Genomic DNA, 25,794 nt, shown 5'->3' with positions numbered 1-25,794 from the left:
CAAGCATACAGAATGCGACCAATTACTCGAGCCTTCGCTAGTAGGGCGGCACTTTGAAGACCTTCAAATTGCGTACCAGTCCAATGCTGAGCTCAGAACGTAGCTGCTTACCTGACGTGCGTATCTCTTCGGTAGCGTCTAGAGAATGTTTTGTCGCAGAAAAAGCACTTGTACTCCCGCGGCTGCGTTGAGCCTCCCGTGCTTCCGCCATTTATGGGAGTCGCAATGTTGAGGTCGGGTATGATGGCGCTACAGCTAGAGGCGATGATGGGGCTGGGATGATTCACAGTCAGGCCAGCTGTTGCGGATTCGATACTGCAGACAACCACGGTGTTGAGATCATTGGGTGCGCTGCGTGCATTTTCTGCAACAGGTAAACAGACCGCTCCCGATGGAAGGCTGATATTTTCGAGGTTGTTGTTGTTATTGTTGTGATTGATAACGTTGTTGTTGTCAGTACTAATACTGCATCTTCTAGTCTTGATGCTTTCGCTCAGCTTGATTTGGTCGGACGTTGATAAAGCTGCATGATCTTTTCGTGGCCAAGGTACGTTCGGCAAGCCGATCCCGTCAAATATCTGCTTCCATTCGTTTGGTTCTGCTCGACGTAAACATCATTTTTCCCGAATACAAGTAGTAAGAGAAGAGAAACGTAATTGCATAGTTTGCAAACAAAAATTGACAAGCTATTATATATAATGAATAAAACACAGCAAACGAGAGCAATCTAGATACTTCGAAGCTCTTCGAAAGAAAAAGTACTAAAATGATAAGAACTTCTGGTTATTTACATAGTCGTAAGAACACAAATGAAAACAAGTTAAAAGCGAAATCAAACAAACTTTAGTAAGATTGGACATCTCAGTTCATTGCAAATAAATAGATTAAATCGTAGACATCTGTTGAAATCGAACCAGCGAAAGGTCCGCATAGATCTGCAGCAACGCTCGCCTTTACCACCTGCAAAAAACACGTTTTATCAGTAAAGTTCCCTATAGAAAAGCAATAAAATATATCAACCACATGTCGATTTGAAATAGTAGAAGCTGCGTGTTTTTTTTTTTGTTTTCATAAAAATACATACATCGAAAAATGTATCTTGGTAATGTGCAATGGAGTAATTTAAATAATATGTGGGTCTATCGATTTTTAATATATAATTAAAAATCGATAGACCCACAAAATGCCGAAATGAAATATTGATGCCGGTATGACGACTGGTAGACATGTATCAGCGACCGATGGTGCCATACAAGTTGTACGTTAGATCTTTACGAAATACGTAGAGTTAGGCGAGTTACGAGCTAAGTGAGTAGTTCCGTGGCATCAGGATAATACTTCCGACAGCACAATGACTTTTATATCGTTTTACCATTATCATTTATTTATTTGGTTTATTACAATTTTGTTTACACATAATATTCTATCGTTCGTTTTTTTACTTAAATATCAGTATAGCGGTTACATCTGCGCACACAGTTCACGGTCGTATATCTGCTTATTGTATCGGGCAGCATGATATATAACATTATCAACCTTTGTCTCGGTAATTCGTTGACGGGACACATTTCTACATCGGTATATACAGAGTTCAATAAATATTGAATAATACTATAAATACTCCGTTGTTATATCTTTTGAGTCGCGCTGAATTGTTCAATACAAACATCAAAGTTCAAGCTACACCGAAGGATAAATATATTTATTGAGATGCTAGCTTTAAGAGGTGATCATACAAAACCTCAAGCAAGTTATAAACACGTCAAAGTTACAACTACGATGCTTACTTGAACGCGGATAGGTACAACGGCAGATGTAACAGATTAACAGTGTTAACAACAAATTAACATTAGTACCTAGCAGATCATAAAAAATCGATCTAACAGAAACCCTAATTGACTTTTTACAACATTGCAAAGCCCTCCCTGCTATATTTAGCATTGGATAAAGTATGAGGCATCGGGCTTCTAATAGAATGTAAGTGGTGGCCTTCTTTCACTTTCGAGCGTCCTTTTGTTTACCCAGCTTATTGATCGGTCTCATAGTACACCTAGCTCATGTAGAATCGAGAACATTGTTTTGGGCCATAAATATCGAACTCGAGGTGCCCGACACACAAAACAACACAGCTGCAGAAAGCTACACCGGAGTAAGCAAGGGGCCGCTTGATAACTTGAGGAAAAGGAAACATGTGACAGCGAACTGACACACTTCAATATGTGTATAAACGTTCATAGCATTTGTGAGTCGCTGTTGCATTTTTGTGTTAGATAGATTTACGCTTATGTTTTTTGGACACACATTATACTGTTAATAGTTTATACTCTTAATAAAACTGCTAAGTCTGGGCCCAGAATGAATGTCAACTGATTGAACAGATGTATAGCCATATTCATGTCAGTCGAGACGTTTGTTCGATAAGTACGGTGACCTTGTCATACGAAGGTTAAAAACGAACCACGTTCCAGTATATTACTGTCGCTTTCTGGAATGCACACGACTTCTTTTTCTATTTAGTTTTAGTTTTGACCCAATTGACTCGATGACTTCGTTCATTATCAGGGGACAGGCAAAGGCCGGTCACACGACAAAGAGCTGGGTCGTCCTGTGCAGAATCCCTGTACGTCAAGTGTATGCTGGGTGTATGTTCGAAGCCTCCCAGAGCTCTCGCAGTTCGAGCAAACGTTACCGTACTTAGAAACACAGGCTTAAGGGCGGAAAGTTTGAGCCAGCCGATAACTTCAACTGTAAAATGTTCAGCTGTAGTTAGCATTGCCCCTCTACTGTTCCCTAGCAAAGCCGTTCCGGCGAAACAACACATGCCGGTTCTGGAGGCGATCTATGAGAGATCCAAGAAGAAGAAGAAGAAGAAGCAGGTGCTCCAATGAATGCTAGAAGAAGTAGGCACAATATATGGCAACACAGACTGTTACAGCTGCAAATTAAAAGCGACCAGTTTGTCATATGTAATAATAAACCACGTTTGTCCGTGGGTCTCGCCCCATTAGCATCTGTTTCGGGTTTTCTGGAGAAATTTGGAACGACTGTTGATTCTACTCGAGGAAGGTTAGCTTGTTTCCTAAGAGCGGAAGTTAAAACTATGCAAGTGAACTGTTTAGCATATTCTAGCTTCGTGTTGGAATTTGTTTATCGTCTTTATAAACATATAAGTAGAAGGTAATCAGTTGTCAAATTTAATTCTACGGCGCCGCTGTGCGTTACCCTTTGCCTTATTGCCGTCCCTTCATTTGCCCTATTACTAGTTATCGGTACCTAGTTATCATTGTTGTTAAAGCCAGAAAGATTTGTTTGCACAAGAAGGAAAACAGTTTCAACTTGGTTGTTTGAATCAAGTCTCGTATTTGCTGTACAATCAATAGTTGTGTGATTAAACCTTGCGCCTAGGTAAGGTCGTACATATGCATAATAAGGGCTAACAAAGATGCATACGAACGAACACACGACTTAACTGGCATACAGTTGACACTTAACATAAAAAAACAATGTGGTAAAAGGTAGGTCCTGGAAAATAAATTTTATAGGCGCCCGCTACTAAATAGGAGTCGTGGCAATATTTGTCACTTTGATCAATTCGTCACGGTAGGTCTTTTTCTCGTTTGAAATAATTCCAATTATGCGCAAAACATTTCTGCTTGACATCTGGTGATTTCGAATTGTTGGGATGAGTGTTGGTGGCATAGCTGATTGCTGCCGATCGCTTGTAAATTATGTAAAAACTAATCTGAGTAGCACTCAGTAGACTTGAACCGTATTTGAGGTATGCAAAATTTACGTGCGAAGTCTTTACGTACAATTTCACTACAGAATCCAACAAGGTATCGCGTTGATAATGTTTGTTCCTTTTTTTTTTTTACAAAGTGTCACTAACCTAAATTAAAGTACAAGAAGAACCAACTATGTAAAAATTATTGTTAATTATGTAAAAATGCAACGAAGCGAGGACACTCGCTCAGCGCGCCATAAGCGACGTGCAAGTCATTTGTTCGTTTGATGAGACGATCCTTTAGCATCTTAACCAGCGTTATTACGTCGACGATCACTAGCCCACCATCGGAGTACCCTACCATAATAAAATCACATTTTCAACAAGAAAGCCGAACATTACAAGTGGTAAATTGTACAGTCCAATTCAAGTAGAACAGAAGGACGTTCAGGGTGCGCCGTGTATCATAATTCGCTCAATCACGATAAACACTTTCTCGACCCAGGAGGGCACTGTCTATCAGGCCATGTTTGGCGGGCTCATACCTTTCCCGGTACCAGTTTGTTTAACTAATCAGAAACCATATGATGAAATCATACCGTCCTGTAGAATCAAAGGGAAAGTTGTCCATATCAGTAATGACCGGTAATCTGTTCTTATAATGGTCTGCTCAAGACCTAAAGTGTATCTAGTTCTAGGAGCCGCTTCGTATTCTTCTGCATAACAGCATAACAGCTAAAAACCTATTGAAGGCCAGGATACGACAGGTTTCAGGATCGTTTGAAAGCGAGTGCGTCCATTATTGGTTGTATTATGCTTTGTTAATATTATCCTCATCTAATTTTAAGGTTCGCTTCTATGAAAGATTCTATGGATCCATACCTCACTCCGGCCATTGACTCCTTACAAGAACGGTTTGCCCTGTAAGCTTACGCGTATTGCGTATACACGTGTGTTTTTATTTCTCGTTTATTACCTACTATACTCGTGTATGGTATTTCCTTATCGGCGCACATGTACGTAGATATGATTGCCATCTTGTTTGCCACTGCTTTGTTTGTTAGGTTAAAGCAGTGATAACAAGAGATACGTGATAGCCGCTACTATTTCGCCACCGGACTACCAAAACCAATGTACATATAGTGAGCCAACGAAGTATTTTTACACATTTCCTTGCCTTCTTCTGCTGATGGAGTTCTGTTACACCTATAATATAACATATATGACGTGTTCCCTTTTTACTTTCATCATAATTTTTATTGGTATCAGCCCTGGCACTTCTTGTGATGGTTTATCAACGTCGACCTAGCAGGATATCTCCGATTGCAGCGGTCGCATTTAAAAGGCTTTTCGCCGGTATGAATAGCCCGTACATGCGCATGCCTTGACTGCACACTGCTGAAGTTCTTATCGCAGAAACCGCAGCATAGTGGCGCTAACCGATGCATCGGCTCATGCAGGCCGAACTCCTTCCGTGAAGTGAATGTTAACGGACAACGACTGCAACGGAATAGGCAATTGTCATCATACTGTTCATCGTCACAGGGAAACCCAACGGTGTTGGTAATTATAGGCTTGATTGCCTCGACCTGTTGGTCATCGACATCGATACCAATCGCCGACTCGGCGCTCATCGCTGACATGGGTTCGAGCGTAGTAATAGCTAATGCGTCAATATTTTGCTGAAGTCGTTCGGAGATCGCCTGGGCCACAGTAGCAGTCTCGTTGTCGCCGGCCATATCCGTACCATTTTCTTCATGAAGATGTGCTACTGACTCCACTGACGCAATCATCATTTCTGCAAACGAATAATGCCAGTAAGGATGCTGCAATACTGGGGGGTACGCTGGCAGTAAAAGTTGTTTTTTCGAAATTTTGCTTGTATTTCATATGCAAACGGAGGTGTTCGCACGTAACGTAGCCGCAACGACGTCGCTCTCAGCAATAAGAACGGCTCTAGTAAAGGACGAGACACGAACGTATCGAACTTAACATGGGTTCGTAAAAGTAAAAGGTGATGGAACGGTGCGCATCACCTTTTGGTAAGAAACAGGGCGTCGTCAATAATATTAAGAGCGTCAGCTTATGTCCTCCAGGTATTTGCCAGCTGCAAAATTAGAATCAACCAGTAGATATAGACGTAAAATCTTGGCTTCAATCATAATTCACAATGCAAGTGATACCTAGAGAAAACGGCGCCACATGTGCATATATATATATATATACATACATATATATACGTATTATAGGATGTTAACTCGTTTATTAATCGCGAACAAGCTTCAACTATACGCCATGACGGCACACCAGTTGGTAGCGTGGTTTCGTTTGTTCAGAAGCACGACCGTTATCACTAAAATTTTCATAGGCATATAGGCCAATAGACGAGTAATCGAGTACTTCGACTTCATGGACTCGGTATATATGCGTAACACAAGTTGTATATTCGAGAAATGGTCGAGCTATTGTCCCCATTTACCTGGAAGAATATGCATAGTTAGATTTTAGACGACTATTTTTTTTTGTTTCACAAACATGCTCATGAACTTACGACCTTTTTACAGTTACATATGGTCTGTTTTCCGGCTAATATTCAGGTCCTTCAATGGTCTGAGCTATATCCAGTCTTTTATGCCTGGTATCGTCACTAGCTGTTTGTAAACGGCAATCTCCCAGCATGACACGAAGTTCGCTTATGCGCGGGTTCGAACCTACACCATAACGTGTTGCTGAGGGTTAGCAGGCAAATACGCCACCCGCCCCCAATAGCCGGTTAATGTTAAGCGACTTCTTTTGAACAAATCGATAACAAAAACATGTCGATATATATGCATTAATTTTATTAACAACAACTGCGACGGAACAATTTACTTGACTCTGTTTCCTGCAAGATACACTTCGGAGTGTGATGGCGTATAATAAAAGTGACAGATCCCCAACATGCTTCATGCTACCATTTGTTGTACAATTCCACATAGTCTTGAGCGTAGCGTACGCGCTTGTCGTAATAGCATCACCACACATTGAGATGTATCCTGCCGGGTCGCAAATTCGCTGAACGTGCGTCAGCTGCCCAGATCGTCGTTGGGAGAAAATTCCAAGTTCTTCAAAGTAATCCCAGTCGAATCGAGAATTTACGCTGCCTTTGTTGGATAACATTGGGCAAGTTGTTTTGAGACGTCTTAATGATAATGAAAGTACTCGACATAAATTTTCAAAATGAAATTCCTTCACCTGGCGCTTCACCTGCATCTACCATATTTTTGTAGTCTGGTTTCGCATTTGAAGCGATACTCAGAGGGTTGTGTCCTAGTCATCACGTCATACCCGTGATGATGACGCACGCCTCATCACCTGCAATGACATGTTAGAGTAAATCCGGCTTATTTTTGGTGGAATAATATTATTTTGAGACAGTTCTTACCGAATCCGCACTCTCAGGTTTTTCAGCACATGTACTGATGTGAGTTCTCAAGTTAACGAATAAGCACTCAAAATGTTTTGGCTTAAATCGCCTTAGACGTCTAGTTCTTCTGCAAACTCCTAAAGGGTAATTCGGTGATTTTTGTCTAATAGGACTCTCTTTCTGAGCGACTTGTATCTGTCGTGATAAAGCTCTCTTGTTTATTACAAAATCGTTGATCCTACTTGTACAACTCACACTTTCATATAGCCTGGTCCCCAAAATCTTCACCAGCATTTGTATCCTTGTGAACACTTGGTGTCATTCTTGACTTGCAAAATGATGCACGAGGACTAATACTCCATATTAATTTTCCAAGAAATGGTAGAAAAAACACGCTAGTAGGTCACTTTCTTGAAAACGCTCACACTATGGTTAGCAGGTAAGCCTACAAGATATACGTCCGACAAACGCCGGACGTTTCATCGCTACTTGGATTACCGTCGATAAGCATATAAAACATTTAAATGCAATCGCGAAATGTTGATTTTCGCATAGTAAAACGCTGTAGTTAATAACATATACGGTGAAGCATATATGTTTGGGAGAATTTTTGGCGTAGGTCTGGTTACCTACAATCCCTAATATGTGCCTCTCATAAACGTACACAATTAGTCCTCCTTTAAAATCGTTACCTATTGTAATCATTCCTCTTATAAAAAGAACGACTGATTGGTACCTCACTAACAACAACCTTCAAAACAGCAACTAAAAAATAGTCAGTCTCTATGCAGTTCCAACGAGGGGTGCATTTGAATCTTCAGAGGTCAACACAACATGATATTGTAAATTCACACGGATAAGTCACATGTTTAATATACATCATGGAAAATGTACGGTCTCGTAGCCGCTACGACTGGAACCACTTCAGATTGTAACGGCGCACTCAAACTAATGAACTCACTGACCATCGCCGAAGTTTCAACGGTGAACAACAAGCCAGTTGAAGATTAGGGCCAGCATAAACAGATATGTTTTGTAGCCTAACGCTTGCTGCCTTCGTCATTAAAAGGAAGCTCTCCGTCACCGCTAACGCATTCCCATCTATTTGAAAAAAATAATGCTATTATCTAGATCCATGTAAAACAGATCTGGTTTGGCGTTTTCATTTCCTTTTTTTTTTTTGTTTTTAATAAAATTCACTGGTCGGAACTCCTCGAAACAATTTCCCAACGAATCAGCTCAATCGTGACCAACAACACAAGTGATTTCTCATCACTAAGACAGATCGGGAGGTTGAGGTTGTCCTTGATGTACCACCTTCGTTATTTTCACCATTTTCGAGTGCACTTTTGCCATATGTTTCATAATTGCTGTAGGTGAAAAGACACATTTGTACGGACAGTACGTGCATGAGAACATCTGGACCCGCGCTATGGGTGGGGTGGAGTTCTTTGTGATAACCATTGGCCGAGGGATTGTCATTATCTTGTCATCGCGGGCATTGGCTGAGTCCTGCGCAACTACATGAATTTTCCGCGGACAAGTAAGACGTGCTCCTGTCGTGAGGCTGACAGAAGTGGACGGAGTAGGTCCATGCTTTGGAACGGCAGAACCATACGAGGTTCCATATGGAACCTTTGACGCCGCAAAACTCGGAGACCTTTGAAAGACTTCTGTAGGTGGCGTTGTGGGCTGATTTGACGAACTCTCGACAGGCTCCACAAACTCGATATCGAGGTCTTCATCGTCCATGATAACTAAAGGAGTCGAGATGCGTGCGTACAAGACGACGATTGCGCACCACGAAAGCATGTAAATAAAGAAGTAATTCATAATTATAAAGTGATAGCAAAGCATATTGAAATTTAACGTTTATAATTTTTCTTTTTTTTTTTACAATAATTTATTCAAATAAGAATAATTACACGAAACTGGCTGCCGCGGAACATACGCGACCATACGGTCACGCTAGACATCTATTTCCCATAGCCATCCGGCAGTATTTTCTATTTCACATCAAGTATCTGGTTGAGTACCGTACTTATTCACCTTGAATACATGCTAATTATGCCAATATACAAACTTCCGCGGGTTTTGGCGAAAGTTTATTGTGAATGCTACTATACAACATCTTTATTAAGTTCATGCTTATCGAACGAAACAAAATCTTAGTCAGCACCGTTCAATATCTTCGAATGGAGTTCGCGTTTGGTCGTCGCCTGAAAGAAACGAAAGTTTTAATAGACGCCTAAGCTCGACGATATGACAATGGTCAAGGCATACACAACCCGTGTGGGTTGTATGGATGGTATGGAAAACAAATAGACCTTATCTTCGTTCGTAGCATGATATTTATTGGGATTGCATTTTTTCTTTCCATGCTTTTGTTTGTCTGTCGGTCTGGCTGGCTCGCTTCTTACTTTCCTTCTCTGAATATGTGTGTACATGTATACCGCTATACCTCGTTATGTACAATTCAACTTGCTCCTTTACCTAGAGATGTTTATATTCATATAATGTATATGTCTAGCTTATACATCTAAATATAAATCTACGTTATGTACGAGCGCTAATCGTGTCATTATAGTCCGATTAATATGTCGCTACCGTTACGATGCTTTATTGGCTTACTACGCCCTTTGGGGTCACATCCAGTACGACCGAACAACGATGATGCAGCAATGTTCTATGGTCATAAACGTGACGTTCTGATCATTGGAAGAACGTGCATCCATCTCTCCAACAAAGATCAGTTGAATTCAGAAGTCATTTTTGTTAGTAGTAGGGGCGGCAGGGCCTATTTTTGCTCCTATCTCGTGCTACTTTTCCGTATTTCTATCCGTTAGCGTTTGATAATCCGCTAATTTGAGACTCGATCGGACCGAAAATTGTTCCATATTGCGTTCTTCATAAATATATGCCGAAAAATGAAGTTGACTGTATTCTTCCCGATTTTATAATATCAATATTAGCTGAACGATCATAATCATCTGTCATATAGAATCGCAGATTAAACTGACTGGGAAATGAACGACACAGAGCGTAGCCTAGCGTTACTCGTAATCGACAGGCTTCTTTTCCCTAATTATTAATGCACTATCGAGTATTTCACAGATGGATGAGTATATACGCGGTTTTAACTAACAACTTAAACATAAATAAGCACAATTCAGCGTCTACCCATATGGTTACCACTGTACACCAGAACTATCTTTAGACACGCACCGTTATTTTACATACACTAACATCGAGTCGTATGCAAGTTAAATCGAATATGGCATCCGTAACCTAGAAGTTCTCGTGGTTGACGGTTGCGACGATAAAACCTAATGTATACAAACACTTCACAGGCGCTCGGGCGAGACCGGGCCTTTCTGAACGTTTTGCAACTGAATTTATTTAAAAGCGTTTGCTTTTGAAGCAATGCTCGTTGAAACAGTTGAATCGATAATTCTGTCCTTCTTTGAAGGAAGAATGACACGTAGAAATATGAAAAAGTATAACAAATCAGAAACACATGGTCCTTTATAGCCACTCTATGTACTGCATCAGGACGAAGCAGATCTACGCTGATTTATATGTACAACACCCTTTTCGTGGGTTAGAGGAAGTAACTTAAAACTAACTATATTCTACCTTCTGAAGCTCGGTATAGACAATGTGACATGGTGTCAATTCAGCTGTTATATATTTGCTGCTTGGATATGCCAGCTTCACGTATAGTTACGTACATGCCTGCATAAGACTGTTTTGATCATTCTATATTCAGGAAACACGGTATGAGTTGCTAATCCCTCCGTTGCGTGTTGTTCGTTATGCATATGGTTTTATACAATACATTAAATTGTCTCACATTTTATAGATTTATGTATAATTCGACTAGGGGTAATGGGGGTGAACGATGTCGAAAAGGGCAGTTTTTTTAAAACATACACTTAATACATTGTCCAAATACACGGATCAATAAGGAGACAATAATATTACTGTTGGGTCTGTATGGCGATGGCTCGTATTATAATCTGATAAACATTTTCGTCATCAGCCATACAATCTAGAGGCTCGATGGCAAGCTCATTGACGCCTCAGCCTATAGTAATAACAGCAATAAGATTAAAAGCAGGGTTTGTTCAGGTTGTTGTTTTGATACGTCACATATACGATTTCCTATATATATATAAATACTATGTAAACAGCAGAACTGAAGTATTCATGAGGATCTCAAGGGCTCAGGCTCTTCGAGATGTGATTCTATTTAAGGCAATAAGATTTCATCTATCAGAGAGCTCGAACGCTTTGCTTGCTGCACATAGCTCCCTCGATGACGATCACCGAATACAGCTGTGGTAAAGCTGAGAATTCCTTGAGAAAAAGTCACGGTGACATTTGTCGCAGCGAAAGGGCCGCTCGCCGGTGTGTAAACGTCGAACGTGGTTATCTCGTTGTACGAGTGTCCCGAACGCTGCTCCACAGAAGCCGCATTGGAATGGCTTGACGAGACAATGTTTACTATTAAAATGATAACGTACGTTGGTGACTACAGGTGAACTGTACTCACAATTAGGACAAAAGTACAAGCCATGCTGCCGGCGCAGCTTTAACTGGGGCACAAGGCTCGCCTCTGCCATTTGAGGCGCAATATCCAGCACGGAACAGGCAGCAATCACTGACATCGTTGGAACTGGGTGTAGGATCGGTGGCGTCGCGTTTAGGTCCGGTCTTGTGGGTGATCCTGATAGACTCGGAATGAGGCCAAATGAATGAGAGGAAATCGCGTTCCCTGAAATCATTTGAGTTTAGTATATGTGCATTATTTGCATGAAGGGTGCAGGTGTGCTTTGGCTAAGTGTATGATGAGGTCGTTGATATCGTCAAACATAATCGATTTCTGTTCGGAACAAAGAAGATGGGTTTATGTTGTGGGTCAGTCAATTGCCCTGAATGCTGTTGATCTAGGGGTTGCTAAATAATGGAACGATTTCAAGTCATTTGCGTGACATTGGTTTTGGCTAAAATTGAACCCGTATTATACAGTTGTTATAAGAGTAATTAGCTAGGCACAATTAGCGGCCATGGCAAAGGCCATTGGCAGCTTTCCAAGTGAATGTATGTATAAGCCTATGCTTATATGTGTATATTTATTAGTGTTGTTGACAACAAATCTAGTTAGACAAACCACACAATGTATGCACGTTTCTGAAACACAGCGGGTTGTCATTTGAAGCGTCTTTTTAGCGTCTACACGTTAAAAATCCAAATAGCCAAAAAAAAAGTCCACGATGTAATATTATCATTGGGGCATTAGCAGGGCCCTTAGCGATCGATATCGCCAGATCTAACGAGATGTTAGAGATTATGTGATTGAGATGATCGATTCACACGATTTTGCGGAATCGGGAAGCAATTCTCTGGAAGAAGATATCAGTGGTTAGTACGACAGGCTAGATTTCAATCAAAATCAAAATAGCTCAATGCTGCAGGGTAAATATGTATCTCTCTCTCTCTCTCTCTCTCTCTCTCTCACACACACACACACACACACACATAAATTCTACAGTAAGTACAGTGAAAGTCGGTAGATAGCAATTTCCATGAACATTTATTGAGGCAGCCCGGCCTCGCTTCTGTAATAATGTCTTCTCGCCACCCCTACAGAAGCGCTACTATTACAGCGTTTTACAAACAAATTAGAATATGTGCGCTGGATTTCGTCTCGCAAGATGCGAGGCCGATCCGTCACACCTACACCAATAGAAGACAATTATTTGTTCGCTTAGAATTAGCAACTACTACGTTCTTCGTGCACTCGATTTCGCCGGACGGTGGATCGTTATTACGTCCATGTCGTAACGTGCACGGTTCTTCTAATTCGTTGCTACATTAGTGAAATAGAGGGTGGAGCAACTTTTGAAATGGGAAACTGTGCTGTTTTGTATTGCATCAAAAGTACGACTCATAATCGACAACTTCCATAGATGAAAGCTCAATTGATAATACACAAGCGGACAACTTTACAAGATACATAGTCGAAATGACAGTGTGCTACGTCAGAACCTACCTACAGAAATCGTCTGCTTTCAACGCTAAACTATATTTATATATATGAGTGTGTGTGTGTGGGTGTATGCGTATAGCGATCACAGAATCATAACTCAAGAGGCCCCAATGAATCTGTAGCACAAGACGTGTCCAACTGCCTAACTTTGGACTTTCCCGCTTTCAATATCATTGTCTATTCAAATCGTCCCGCGGAAGCAACTCTGTTTACTTCCCCTTGCTGATGGCTTCGACGCACACCTCTTTTTTCCCCCAACGAGCCCCGAGTTCGCCGTGGTCCGAAATGACTTAGTAGAACATGGCTGTTGATTGAATTGAAGCAGGCCGAACTAAAAGGACACGCCACACATTGATATAAACCACTGCCTACCTCCTGCATAAAAGTCTGCTGTGCAGCAGGACGTTTCGTGGCCAAATGTTCTAATAACTTCTGGCCACTTGCTAAAGTCGACGACAGGACAAGTTCCGATAGACTGATTGCAGTTGCCATAGGCAACCCCGACTGACAACCTCGCGCTGTGGTCGAAGCTAACGATCCCCTCGGTTCCTCCGGACCCTCCAGGGCGTCAACGCACGCGACATCGTCTGTGACAGAAACTAAATAGATATAAATACAAGGTAGAATAAAAAAAATGTGAACGCCACGATTACACGAGTTTGCGTACCTCTATGAATGGATGCAAATGTAATCTCGATAATTTCGGACGGGTAAGGGTATGGGTGTCCACACAGCTAAAAGGACTAGAAGGATAAAGGATTCTTTGGGCAAGAGTCCAAAACAAAATCTGTCCTTTTTATTACTGGCGAGTAAATCCATGGACGGTTAAGTTGTATTCGGCAAATTTGCAAGTGCTCAGCGAAGAAGACGTCTATAGCCGATGTCGGTAACTGACGTATCCGCTGAAACAAAAATCATATTGTAGGAATTGCTTAAAGTATAGTAAAAACGATATTCATGTAAAGTAGATATACTTAGTTTGTATTTTGATACATGCATTATATACAGGGTATTTTAACGTATCTAATTGCGATCGTTCAATATAATAATAATACGTAATACTAGACTATACCCTGGCTGATTTTCTTGTTACTCAATTAGCAGTAGACCAAGTTAATTTCAAAATCGACCAAGCATACAGCTACCAACTAACCTATAGTTAAGTATAACTAAAAAAACATGTCAGCAATCACTGGCAACATCCATTATTTTCGCTGTTACTTGTTCTTTTTATTAACAACACTTCTAACTCTTATTGTAGATTTCTATTCGTGCTTATACATTCCACTACTGGCTTATTTTCTGTCAATTTGCGCTTTTAGCCACGAAATAGTTTGCATCGTCTGCTAGTCTTGTCCATTTATCGTAAAATATCTGAAATCCGCTCGCCTTTTTACGCGTAGCCTGTTGCTCGGCCTTAGTAATTGTCAAGGAACTCTTTAAACAATTTGTTTGCGAGTGTGAATGAATTGATCAACCTATTTAGCATCAGAGACAAATAAACGACGTATATTCAACCGATATGAAGCAAACAAACGTTGGGTATATTAATTCATTCCGCATGGACATCTGCGCCTTTCCTTCGCAGAGGTCGTCGTCATCAGCATGGTCACCATAGTGGATTCTTGCTAAAGAGAGAGGAAAAGTACACAGCCTTACGAACGATGAGGCGAAATACGTACTTCTGGCAACTTTTTTTTTACCCTGCTAAAGTAAATCGGTCGACAATACGGGACAAAGCAGTATAACATTACAATACACATCTATGGCTTGAGGTCGCGTTTGTATATTGTAGACGAATATCAAGCAGCGAATAGAAAAGATAGCTTCGCATTATTGCGGTTCAGGCAAGTTTTTGTAGGAGCTGTTTGACAATATGTTTCAAAAAACAAAAAAAAAAAATAGTTCAATGTAAATCCCGTGCATACGTGATATCTTACATGGCAAAGGTCAGTATGATATGTGGGTAAAATAGGATTAGCTATTGATTATTTGGATAGAAAGCGGATACATATACTCAGGCTATGACGCGTAGAAATAGAACATATATGTAGTGCAAGAAATAAAATGCACGCGAATTGAGCACGTTGGGGCTCTCTAGTGTAGCTCACGGATCGTTATTGAGATCGACTACATTAACCCCTGTTCGCTAGGCGGCCTTTTGAACAGCGACTATAATAAGGTATAAACTACACATATGTTAGTACGTATTATAGCATGTAGTAGGAGTCCATACCACACAAGGTACTGTGGCCAGTCCCCGTCCCAGTAGTTTCACAACAGCTTGATATCAAATCAAAGATTTCACTGCACACACACATGTATATATATATATATATATATATATATATATATATGGAGAGAGAGAGAGAGAGAGCGCATTCAATTTCCTTCAACGGTATCGGCTTTTTCAAGCTCCGTTCCGGCTTGTTTGGCACCTTCTGATCTTCCTTACTAACCCAGCTATCTTACAATATGCACATTTATAAAACAGTTAGGAATTACTAGTCCTCATAAGACTATTGCTCTTGAAACCAGTTCGAGAATATTACCAAACTTGATTATTCACCAATTTCATACCCCCCCCCCCCCACTCAATGATCGCATCGATTAACCTTTTCATTTTACCTAATGTGCCGCACCTCGGCAAATCCTCATGTGGCTCGTTACATAATCCTTTCGGACAAACTTCCGTCCGCATCGATCACATGAGTACTGACGGTTATTTCTGTGTACACTTCGAATATGCCGATACATATGTTCTGGCCTTCGAGTCTCGTACGGACACAATTTGCATCGAGTATGACGGCCGTGTCTATAGAAATCGCTGGCAATTGAGCGAAGTTCCTCCTTTGGGGACGTGTAGTACTCGTCGTCAGTTAAAGGATCTCCGTCTGCTACCATGGGAGAAATAACCGGGAGCCCGTTGCTAAGATCCACGTTCAGCGCTGTTCGCGTAGAGAACCCTTCAAATTGGTCAAACTCGATTGGATGGGGTGGACAGTTTTGTATCGGCGGGCGTGACAGTGGGACCGGAACGGTCACTTGATCCGGAAGCACAGATGCCAGCCTATTTTCAAGTGATAACCACTCGGTAACTTTGCCATGCGAGTTAGGAACCGAGTGATGGTGCCGCGACAGGAGTTTCATTTCACGAACATCTGTAACGGCAGAAATGTAAGACCAAGTAAACAAGGAGAACAAAAGTAACCCAGACACTCTCGATGTGTACTACATACATCAGCCGGCCCTTAGAGTTCAATAAATTGCTGAAACCCATTACATGTATATATATATATATATATATATAGAAGGAGAGAGAGAGAGAGAGAGAGAGAGAGAGAATGATTCTTTAATTAATATATATTATCACAGTTTCAGCTCATTCACATCAATGTGTTTGCTTAGTGTAGATTTAATATAAATGCAGACCTTAAGAACGAAAATAGTCTATAAGTTAATGATTTCTCCTTAGTTATTTTGTGTGCACTAATTTAGACTTACATTACGGGATCCACAAAAGCGTTTCCCGCGATCGATTCATTTGCATAATTTCAGCTTCAACGGAACAACCACTTATTATTATGCAGATATAAGAGTCACTCTTAGCTTGTTTCAACGTTTTGATAACGTTTTAATGGCCAAAAACCATTGAAGCCATGAAAAACTCATTTCCTAACGCCCTCCTTCAAACATACAGGGCATGAGGATACACTCAAATCCTCTAATAACAAAACTGTGCCCCATACCACGTTCAGCATCTTTTCTCCGTGCAGAAGAGTGCAAGAAATACTTTTTTCTAAGCAGATACCAACTTGGGAACATTCGTTAGTTACTCTGACTCTTCGTCGACGTTCTCTCTTCCATCACAAGTTCCAGTTGTGGCCTACTATAGAGCTTTGGAGTGTCAATGCGACGTCAGAGTTCAGAATTTCCATTGTATAGTCATCTAGTCACTTTGTAGTAGCTCTCCGACAGTCGAGTTGACTAAATTAATTACTCTTCACGCGCCTAGGCAAATCTTCAGGCGAGTTGTTATGTAACTTTTCCTGCGAACCCCTTTTCAGATTCGAGCACAAACTGACTGTCGATGTTTTGTATGGCGGGCCCGAGCATGTCGCTGTTCACTTTATGTCGCGCATTGTTGCGTTTCATATTAGCACAATTTGCAGCAGGTCTGTTGATCGTAACGATCAAAATCGTTGACCACTGATCAAGATTTGCTGCCCTAACGAGAATTCAACGAAAAAGCTATCGCCTATCGAAGAACCTTCGTGTCGACCCACGGAGGCAGTATCTGGAAGACCACGTGTCGTTGACGTTCAATGCACTGAAATGGGAATCGTTCGAACTAACCAAACTCAAGTGGGCGACTAGAATGATTTGTGACGTATAGGATAGGTTACAGAAGAATGGAGACCATTAAGTTACTTCTGGTCTTTCGGTCTAGGAGTGACCACTTTTGTTGGTTCGCCTTGGTCGGATGAACCCAGACGGGTGTATGCTTCGCCAGCATCACCGAGAACGTTGACGCGACAGAACTCTGTCGGCGTAATCCGTCCGTAAATGACGGCTGGTATAACTATATCAACGAAAACAAACTATCACAAACTAACCTAGTGGAGAGATAAATCTTGTGATGGAGACGACAACATGACATTGATTGGCCTGCATGAAATTGTACACAAAAGGTCCTCGAAGGGTTAGGCACATTGCGGAAACGTTTATAGGTACTATAACGAGACTATTACTAGATAAACCCACGCTGTATTTCAACTAATGCAGATCAGATGCCTGATTCTGATAGGGTCCAAGTCAGTCAAAACTGCATCGAGACATATCTGATAAAGACAAAGGAAATTATCTGATGAAGTGGCGCCAGCTCGAAGCTTTACCGGCTAAGCATACACTTTCTACCAATTAATCAGACATTTTATTTTCTTTATATACATTTTTATGATATAATCCTGCTACAGCCGGATACGTTCGCAAATCACAACTGCAGTTTCAAAGACCGCTCGATCCGCCGCGACACTGTCGTATCTAATGCATAGCACTTGAAGCGAGTACTTCACCGAAGCAATTATTTGAAGTGTCTGAAAGAGAGATATACTGTTAATTACGGATCTATTCAACAAAATGACAAGAACGTCTAGTGCTTAGCTTAAAAGTGCTGACAGCTAATAAATCAAGCCAATAGTCAACGATAGCATATATTCCTGAAGTTCTTATAATAACAACAAACTATACAAACAGTTCTAGGACAATAATGCATATGTACGCATAACATTTTGTCGTCCACTTTCCACAGTGTGTTAAAAACAACAACAAAAATCATACGCCAACACGTATCATCAAAAATTACTTCTTTATTTCTATTGCAATTATCTCACTTCATTGTCTGGTGCCAACACATCTCCGCTCGTACCATCATAGAAAACATCACGCTACTATAATACTATAAAGTAGTATATATAAGTTTAGTATTTTTTGCCATAGGAAAGCTATGTATATTTAGCAACATTAGAAAACAGCACCCTCGCGTTACAACAAGACCACATGCGCATGATGCACGTATAGTCTCAATACGTGACAATCACTGCCTAAGGGAACCAATTTAAAAAACATATATTACTCTGTCTGAAAGATCTCGTTTGTGTTTCGATCGTTACGCTATCGTCCGATGGCATTGCTTTCTCTATCCGAAGCGGCAAGACCCCGTTCAATAATCTTTAACCGACTAGATTCAGAGAGATACGTGTACTATCACGTATCGAAAACCGAAGTATATGTAAGTGTTTGAGCGTCTTCCTTTCTACTTACTGCTTTATTGTTTCTAGTCTGTCTGTTTGCTTTTTGTTGCCTAACAACAAAGTAATTTGTCGTTTTGACATTTCGCTTACACCTATCTATCATTAACTATGATAGAACATCAACGTCAACGAATATCGGGCTGAATAAATAACTACGGTCAGATAGTTTTGTATATCATTACTTACACGATTACTCGTTCGTTATCAGTAATTCTGTTTAATTATTTAGCTTTGATAGTCTTCTTCTTCAACCCTGTTTTGTCGACACGGAACCATATTATTTATTATTATCACATCACTAAGCGAATCTGGTAATTATCTCAGCTTGCCAGAGCTGTCATCTCGGAGTGCGCATACTATTTCCAAATGCCGTCTGAGTTCGATCTCGCACAATCTGCCCTTCATTTGTCATTCGACAGTACAACTCTTCGCAGAGGGACTACTCGAATACATATGTGGATGTTTCTACTTATTCGAAGCTCACCCTCGGCCTCACCACGATCCTCACCCTTATTATACCCATAGTTATCAACAGCGTAATCATCATCATGATCGCCCCCCAGAAAGTCGGCCATTAGAACCCGCTAAGGCTCGCTGCTCTCTGTCCATCTCCACGATAGTTATTTGCTATTTTTTCCCATTGTGCTGAAGCTTGCAGTGTTGCCAAAGATTGTAGCTCGACGGAAAAGCTTGTGGACAATGGCGGCATTTGTACGGCGTCTCGCCTGTATGCACCGTCCGTATGTGGTCCTTTAGCGGAATATCCCGACTGAACTCTCGATTGCAGAACGCACACGAATACGGCTTAAAGAGGCTATGTCGATGCAAAATGTGCCTTCTCATATGATCGATTCGCTTACTTATATATGAACAACTGTGACAGTAAATGAGGTCGTCCTGCTTTGTGAATTTTTCATGAGGCAACGGTGGTCCTGTGAGGACAATTGGCGAGACCAAGTCGTCTGCTCGAATCAACGGGCTCGTGGAGACGTGCGTTGGATACCTCGAGCTGTCGATGTTCGTGCAGGCAGTGCTGACATTGACTGTGGCGCATTCGAGGAAAAAGCTCGAGGCGTGGCTGACTGGCGTTAGACTGCCGAGACTTCCGATGTCATCGACCCCGGAATCTACAAGCGAAAAAATAGCATTTAACAATGCTGAATAATCATTGCATATTAAATATGCACAAACGATCAAGGCCATCGATAGACACTCTAAAGCAGCACGGACGAGGTAAACAGCTTGCTGCTATATTGTGCTATATTTACGTTTGCTAAGTCTTGTATATTAGACAATAAGAATGAGTGAAACGAGGCGCGGAGCTCCACAAGAATTCTTATGAAGTATCACAACAGTGTTTAACCTAAGCGTCTTTTTTTCGATTTGAACCGCCCAAACGAAGTATCCTTTGGTAGACGCCGATGGCTATTTGAAACACGCAGTCCAGGACACCGACAGCCACCCCTAGAATAGACATCTGAGAGGAAAAAGCTGGCTTACGACATTTATTCGAATAAGTATAGTGAAAATGTTTATTTAAGCTGCTAGTAACAATTTTCCGTAAAGTTTTCTACCAAAGCCTGCAATAGGTCCGTAGCGAAGCGGGATGGGCAACGTTATGTGGGATGCGCATTAATCCGAGTCCATTTATCTGAAAGAAAATGGTTAATTAACAGCAAAGTTCCACATTTCTCTAGACAACATAATAACATACGCTCATACTCCATTTGTTCGCGCCCGTTTGGCCTTTATTAAAAAGAAATTACGATAGTGATTATTAGAGTTCTCGTTCTCTCGTTTGTTAACTTTATTTTCACAATTGTTCTGTACATTAATGACAGACTACAATTTATAACAGTCATAATAATCATCATCTATATTATTATATCTTTCTAGTATTCTTGTCTCATTCTTCGCAAAGTCTTTCCTTTTATTTTTTTAGTTTAGTTGCCCTCAACTAGATGAATCCTTTGTACCCTGTACACAATAGTAACTGCACTTATATATTATTAGTCATCATATATTTAGACGGGAGACCAGCTGACACAAAATGTCGAATGTTGCCACTTGTCAGTATTTCATTAGGCTTCTATACCATTTTTTCTTCCTGTCTCCGTCTATCTGTCAATCCAATTCTAGAATAAAAAAGATCAAGAAAAAACATCTTGTCGCAAAATCCGCGACAAAAACATTTTGTTTACCCTTCGCTGTCCCCTCTGTACACACAGCAAGCAATAACACCCATTGTCTTGATCTTCAAGCCGCACACCGTAACACCCCGTACGACATCTATGATAGCTGTCAAAATTAACAGTACGTCATTAACGTTACGTAATTGTAACAGAAAAAACTCGAGATATATATACATACATATATACACATATATATATATATATATATATATATATATATATATATATATATATATATATATATCAAATAGAATAGTTCACTAACAGTATCAATGAATATAATGATAAGCAGTGATCGCCAATAGTATGGCAATATAATATAAATGACTAAATCGACCAGCATCAGAAAAAACTTTTATATTTTTTTTGACTAGTGTCAATATGTGACCACCGTGTTCCACTGCAATCGACAATAGCAGAGGCTGGAAAATACGTCAGAACGTCTGAAAAAGCTTGGTTTGTGTATCAACACCGAACGTACAATTAGATCTGTCCATTAGAACAAGCTCCTAGATTCAGCGTAACAGACTCTAGCAAGGAGTTGGGTCGTCACTCTATCTATCTCCTGATTTTCATTTCGATTTGTTCTTTCCTTCTGTATATCCATTTACCCTCTATCCTTAGTAAATTAACTAACATAGAGTAATCTCTATAACAACAATACAATTATAATTAATTATTAATAAAAATAATAGTCGTAATTGCTAAGAGTGGAAGTAGCTGCTTCTGGATTATATATTGATAGGAGTAACAGTCATATACTCGAATATATATATATATATATAGATATGTATATATATATATTACTTCTTACACGTTACGTATATATTACATGTGATAGCAGAGGAGACTAATTGGAACTGATCAGCTTCCAACGGTGATTGCCACATCTGAACGACTTTAGTCGTTGTTGACTTTCATCCAAATAACTCTAAGATACTCGCGCATGCACACAAACATTGCTCATCGGGGCTGTTGATGTATTCGACGATTCAGCCACAACAGAGACCACGTCAATTTTTCCCTGGTCTTAGTTAGTCGTAAGCGAATTTTCCATGACGCTTTGAAATGGGAAGGGGCTGCACACATGATTACTTACTATTATTGACCAAAGTCGAAACATGTCAGAGAACTGGCTCGGTATATGACGTTTCCTCTATCACTCATTTTGATCGCTTCTTCTTCCTTTATCTCAGTTTTACATACGCATATATATTATCAATTTATTTTTTGTTTTTATATATAATGTATATAGTTCAATGAAAGAGGTCGGCTTGACACTATGCAATACTTCGTTACCAGTTGCGATGATATCCTGCTCACAGATCGTGACAGGGCCAAGCACGAATCAATCTCGCCGGCCACAGACACGCGTGCCGGAAGCGGCCATTCACGGGGTTCGCGGGTTCGATTCCCGGCGTTCGCGACTGAGGTTTCAATTTTTTTACAGCAGCAACACCAAGAACGTTTATTCCGTTAGCCATTACTTTAAACTATACCACTACTATCATAAATATAACGGTGTACACACCCAGGGCGCTATCCCCACACGAAGCTGCTGCAGTGAACTCCGACGTCTGCGCCTGCGTGTTTGTGCACCGGGACCTCCCAGTGGCTTTGTAAGCAGAATTTCCACCATGTACTGCAATTTCGCTTATAGAAACCTCGAGCTGCATTTGTGAAACGTAAGTCTATTGATACGTCTGGATGGCTACATTATACGTGACTAAGCAAGCAATTCAAGCAAGATTCGTTCCAAAAATTGAAAACGTTTATAGATACGCTGTGAACAGATTTCGGATTGCTCACAAAATGGCGCTCACGGTAGGAACAGAGAAAAACGCTCCGTGCTAATCGCTTCGTGATACACTGCCTACGCACGGAACTGTCTTGCACCAGAATAAAGCTCAGTTCCTCGAATGTATTGCGTACGTGAAAAGCCAATGCCATTCGCAAAGCGTTTGTTCCTCTGCTGCGTTTCCTTCTAAGCTCGTACGAAAGGTCCTCCAGAGCTCACTCAATATGTTTGTAAGTATCAATGTTACGTATGTCCGCTCATATCAATATTCGCGAGCGAGAAATTTTCTCCACTTCTGAACGACCCTTCTAAGAAATATTACTACTTCCCGAACCAGCGTTCATAATCGAAGTGAAAATAATATAAGAATAACCGAATATAAATGACAGAGTTCGCTGAATGTAGGTAAGCCCGAGCCAGGCTTGCTTCTGTTCTTGATGAGACTTCTTAGATCGTTGCGCGTTTGTCCTTGGCTTTTACTTTTTGTACAAAGGATTAACAGCCTTGTCGATGTGCAGAACGTAAATTTGGAGACTTCTAAAAGTCGTACTTCACTCAGGTTGAACAATGATCAAATGCCTAAACGATCCTGGGAAAAAGCTGACTAGGGTTTTTTTTTATTCAACGACACGAAGATCTGTAGCCACATTCTGAGCTATTACAACGAGCTTTATGATGACACGCGGCTCAAGATGGCTGATGATGCTGATACCGCTAACTCTGACCTTGGCCTTCATTTCCATTAATAGCTGTTGCTTGTTGATCATTTCTGTAGTCGACACTTTTTGATAATGGGCGTAGATAATCGTGAGACGTTCAGGCGTTCGAGTGGTTACGCTCTTCATGTAGTCGCATGGCCCCCGAGGAGGCAAAGGTTTTGTCACAATGATGACAGCTGAAGGGTCGTTCGCCGGTATGTTTCGCTCGCATGTGTGAGTCCAGTACCTGGAATTAAACGAATTAAGTAAATACACACAAGTAATCATCGATTACCAGAAGGTCGCCCTGATTTGTGTATGATAATGTGGGAGTTTCCCTACTAACCTCTGAACATCGCATGCTTGGACCTTGCTTCAGAACCAAGCCTTGACAACTGAACGCTGAAAAGAAATGTTTCGAATATCACGTCTGGTCCTGCCCTTAAGCATCACTTTAGACGGCTAGCCCCTTCAAGCACGAAACGAAGTGCGTCTACGCTTAGTTTCAAACCTATACTATCACGTCATCCTGAATCTAGTAGACATATAGTGGTACATCATGCCATAACGGTTGGGGTAACATGATAACAAGTTGCCTCATACATAAAACGAACGCATGAGCACCGATCTTTCACTTAGCTTTGTGTTGCCATGCTTACCTGCTTGGTGGATAACCATCGGCCACACAACAGGCACTGATACTTCTTGCGAGTCCACTCCATCGTTGATTGCTGGGAACCAAGCGACCCAAACAGCGCCCACTGATCACCTCCCCCGCCAGCCCCGGTTCCACCTCCACCAATATCTCCTCCTGCGGAGAAATTAACGCTCATGATAAAAGCAGTTAACAATATCTTTATTATGTTCAATTTTCCGTCGAATAAAGACATCCCTGCATGTCTACTTCCGTCTATTAAGAAACAGATGATTTATTTTGCTAATAATTCACTACATGTTAGATCATTTAGTTTCATATGTGAGTCGAGTTTAAGTGAAGAGCGTCGATTTGAAGCAGACGATTTTATTATTACGGTTGTGCCTATGGTTTTGTTGAAAAAAAATCGAAAGAAAAACTGTATAGGGTCAAGCACCGTATTGAGGGCTCGATGATTGCCCCCAATATTAATGACAATACGGGTAGCGAACTAGCCCTCCATTGCTGATGACCAATCTGTGTGTGGATCATTTAGGTTATATAAGTATAGAACGATGGTTCCTCTAAGGAGCTACAAAAATTCAGCGGCTTTGCAACGAATCAACCGCGAGCAGTCTTCGTAAAATCATCTTGTATGAGGAATTTTCGATAGGGAAGGAGCTTTTGATAAGCCGGCGATGCTTCGATTCCCAGCTGTACTTCGTGCTCAGGTTTTCTGTAAGAATAAAGCTCATTAGCAACATTCTATAGGCCTAACTCGACATGATGACTATTATTATCTATTTCATCACACTCAAATGAACAGATTTAGGCTTTACATCTGTACCAGAAGCCATACCACTCACAGATAGATTTAAACATGTGAAAATAACAACATATTCATGATGTACAACAGTCTTTATTACACGCTTGAACTTCTTCTATATGTGTAGCAGTTACAATGACAATTACAGTAGCTTTTTATAAGCTTTACAGGTCATGATGTTATCACTATATGTTGACTCTATTTCGCTACCGTCTATAAGTTCGTTTCTCTATGATAGGTATACTCTAATTATAAATACAACTGTTGTCGTCGTTGTTGTTGTTATTGTTTGTAACTAACTTTTGTCTACTTCGCTTATACGCCTATTGTGTTTCGTCTATGACTTCCTACAGTGGCTCTGGTTTACTATGGCTTTATTAAACCCGCCCGGACTAGATTTACATTGTCACCCATTTCCCTAGACCGCATTTCTACTGGGACTTCCTCGCGGTTTCATCGACGTCTCTTTTTTCCCTATATACCCCTTGAAATATTCGCTTTTAAATAATGGTCGTTTTGTTATTATGATACGTTGATAATAATATGATTAGCAAATTCATGTCGAAAATTTACGAGCATTCGTTCATAAATATGAAAGTGATCAGCAGCTTCCAGACCGTTCGGCAGATTTCGTCGATAAATTATATATAT

The 25,794-nt window shown here is 40.7% G+C and overlaps 1 protein-coding gene and 2 long non-coding RNA genes across 3 annotated transcripts in view; all 3 read right to left on the bottom strand.

Annotated features, from left to right (window-relative positions):
- Positions 1-25,794, bottom strand: part of LOC147755532 (uncharacterized) — a 42,314-nt gene that overhangs the window by 4,754 nt on the left and 11,766 nt on the right. Inside the window, 7 exon segments of the mRNA XM_086990502.1 lie at positions 112-5,608; positions 11,460-11,907; positions 13,555-13,740; positions 19,856-20,122; positions 23,711-23,930; positions 24,030-24,085; positions 24,343-24,444. Coding sequence (XP_086846628.1) covers positions 4,990-5,608; positions 11,460-11,907; positions 13,555-13,740; positions 19,856-20,122; positions 23,711-23,930; positions 24,030-24,085; positions 24,343-24,444 — 1,898 coding nt within the window. The 3' untranslated portion in view covers positions 112-4,989.
- LOC147755534 (uncharacterized) lies at positions 6,544-11,457 on the bottom strand. The gene is made up of 2 exons (XR_015328270.1): positions 7,386-11,457; positions 6,544-7,078 (listed from the first exon to the last, which is right to left on the bottom strand). It is a non-coding gene; the product is annotated as an uncharacterized LOC147755534 (long non-coding RNA).
- LOC147755533 (uncharacterized) lies at positions 14,372-19,626 on the bottom strand. The gene is made up of 2 exons (XR_015328273.1): positions 18,133-19,626; positions 14,372-16,343 (listed from the first exon to the last, which is right to left on the bottom strand). It is a non-coding gene; the product is annotated as an uncharacterized LOC147755533 (long non-coding RNA).

Source organism: Varroa destructor, unplaced genomic scaffold, assembly GCF_002443255.2.
Source record: "Varroa destructor unplaced genomic scaffold, Vdes_3.0 BEIS01000005.1, whole genome shotgun sequence".
In the NCBI taxonomy this organism is placed as follows: Eukaryota; Metazoa; Arthropoda; class Arachnida; order Mesostigmata; family Varroidae; genus Varroa; species Varroa destructor.
Note: the sequence above shows the minus strand (reverse complement) of the source record. Positions and strands in the feature narration are given on the sequence as shown.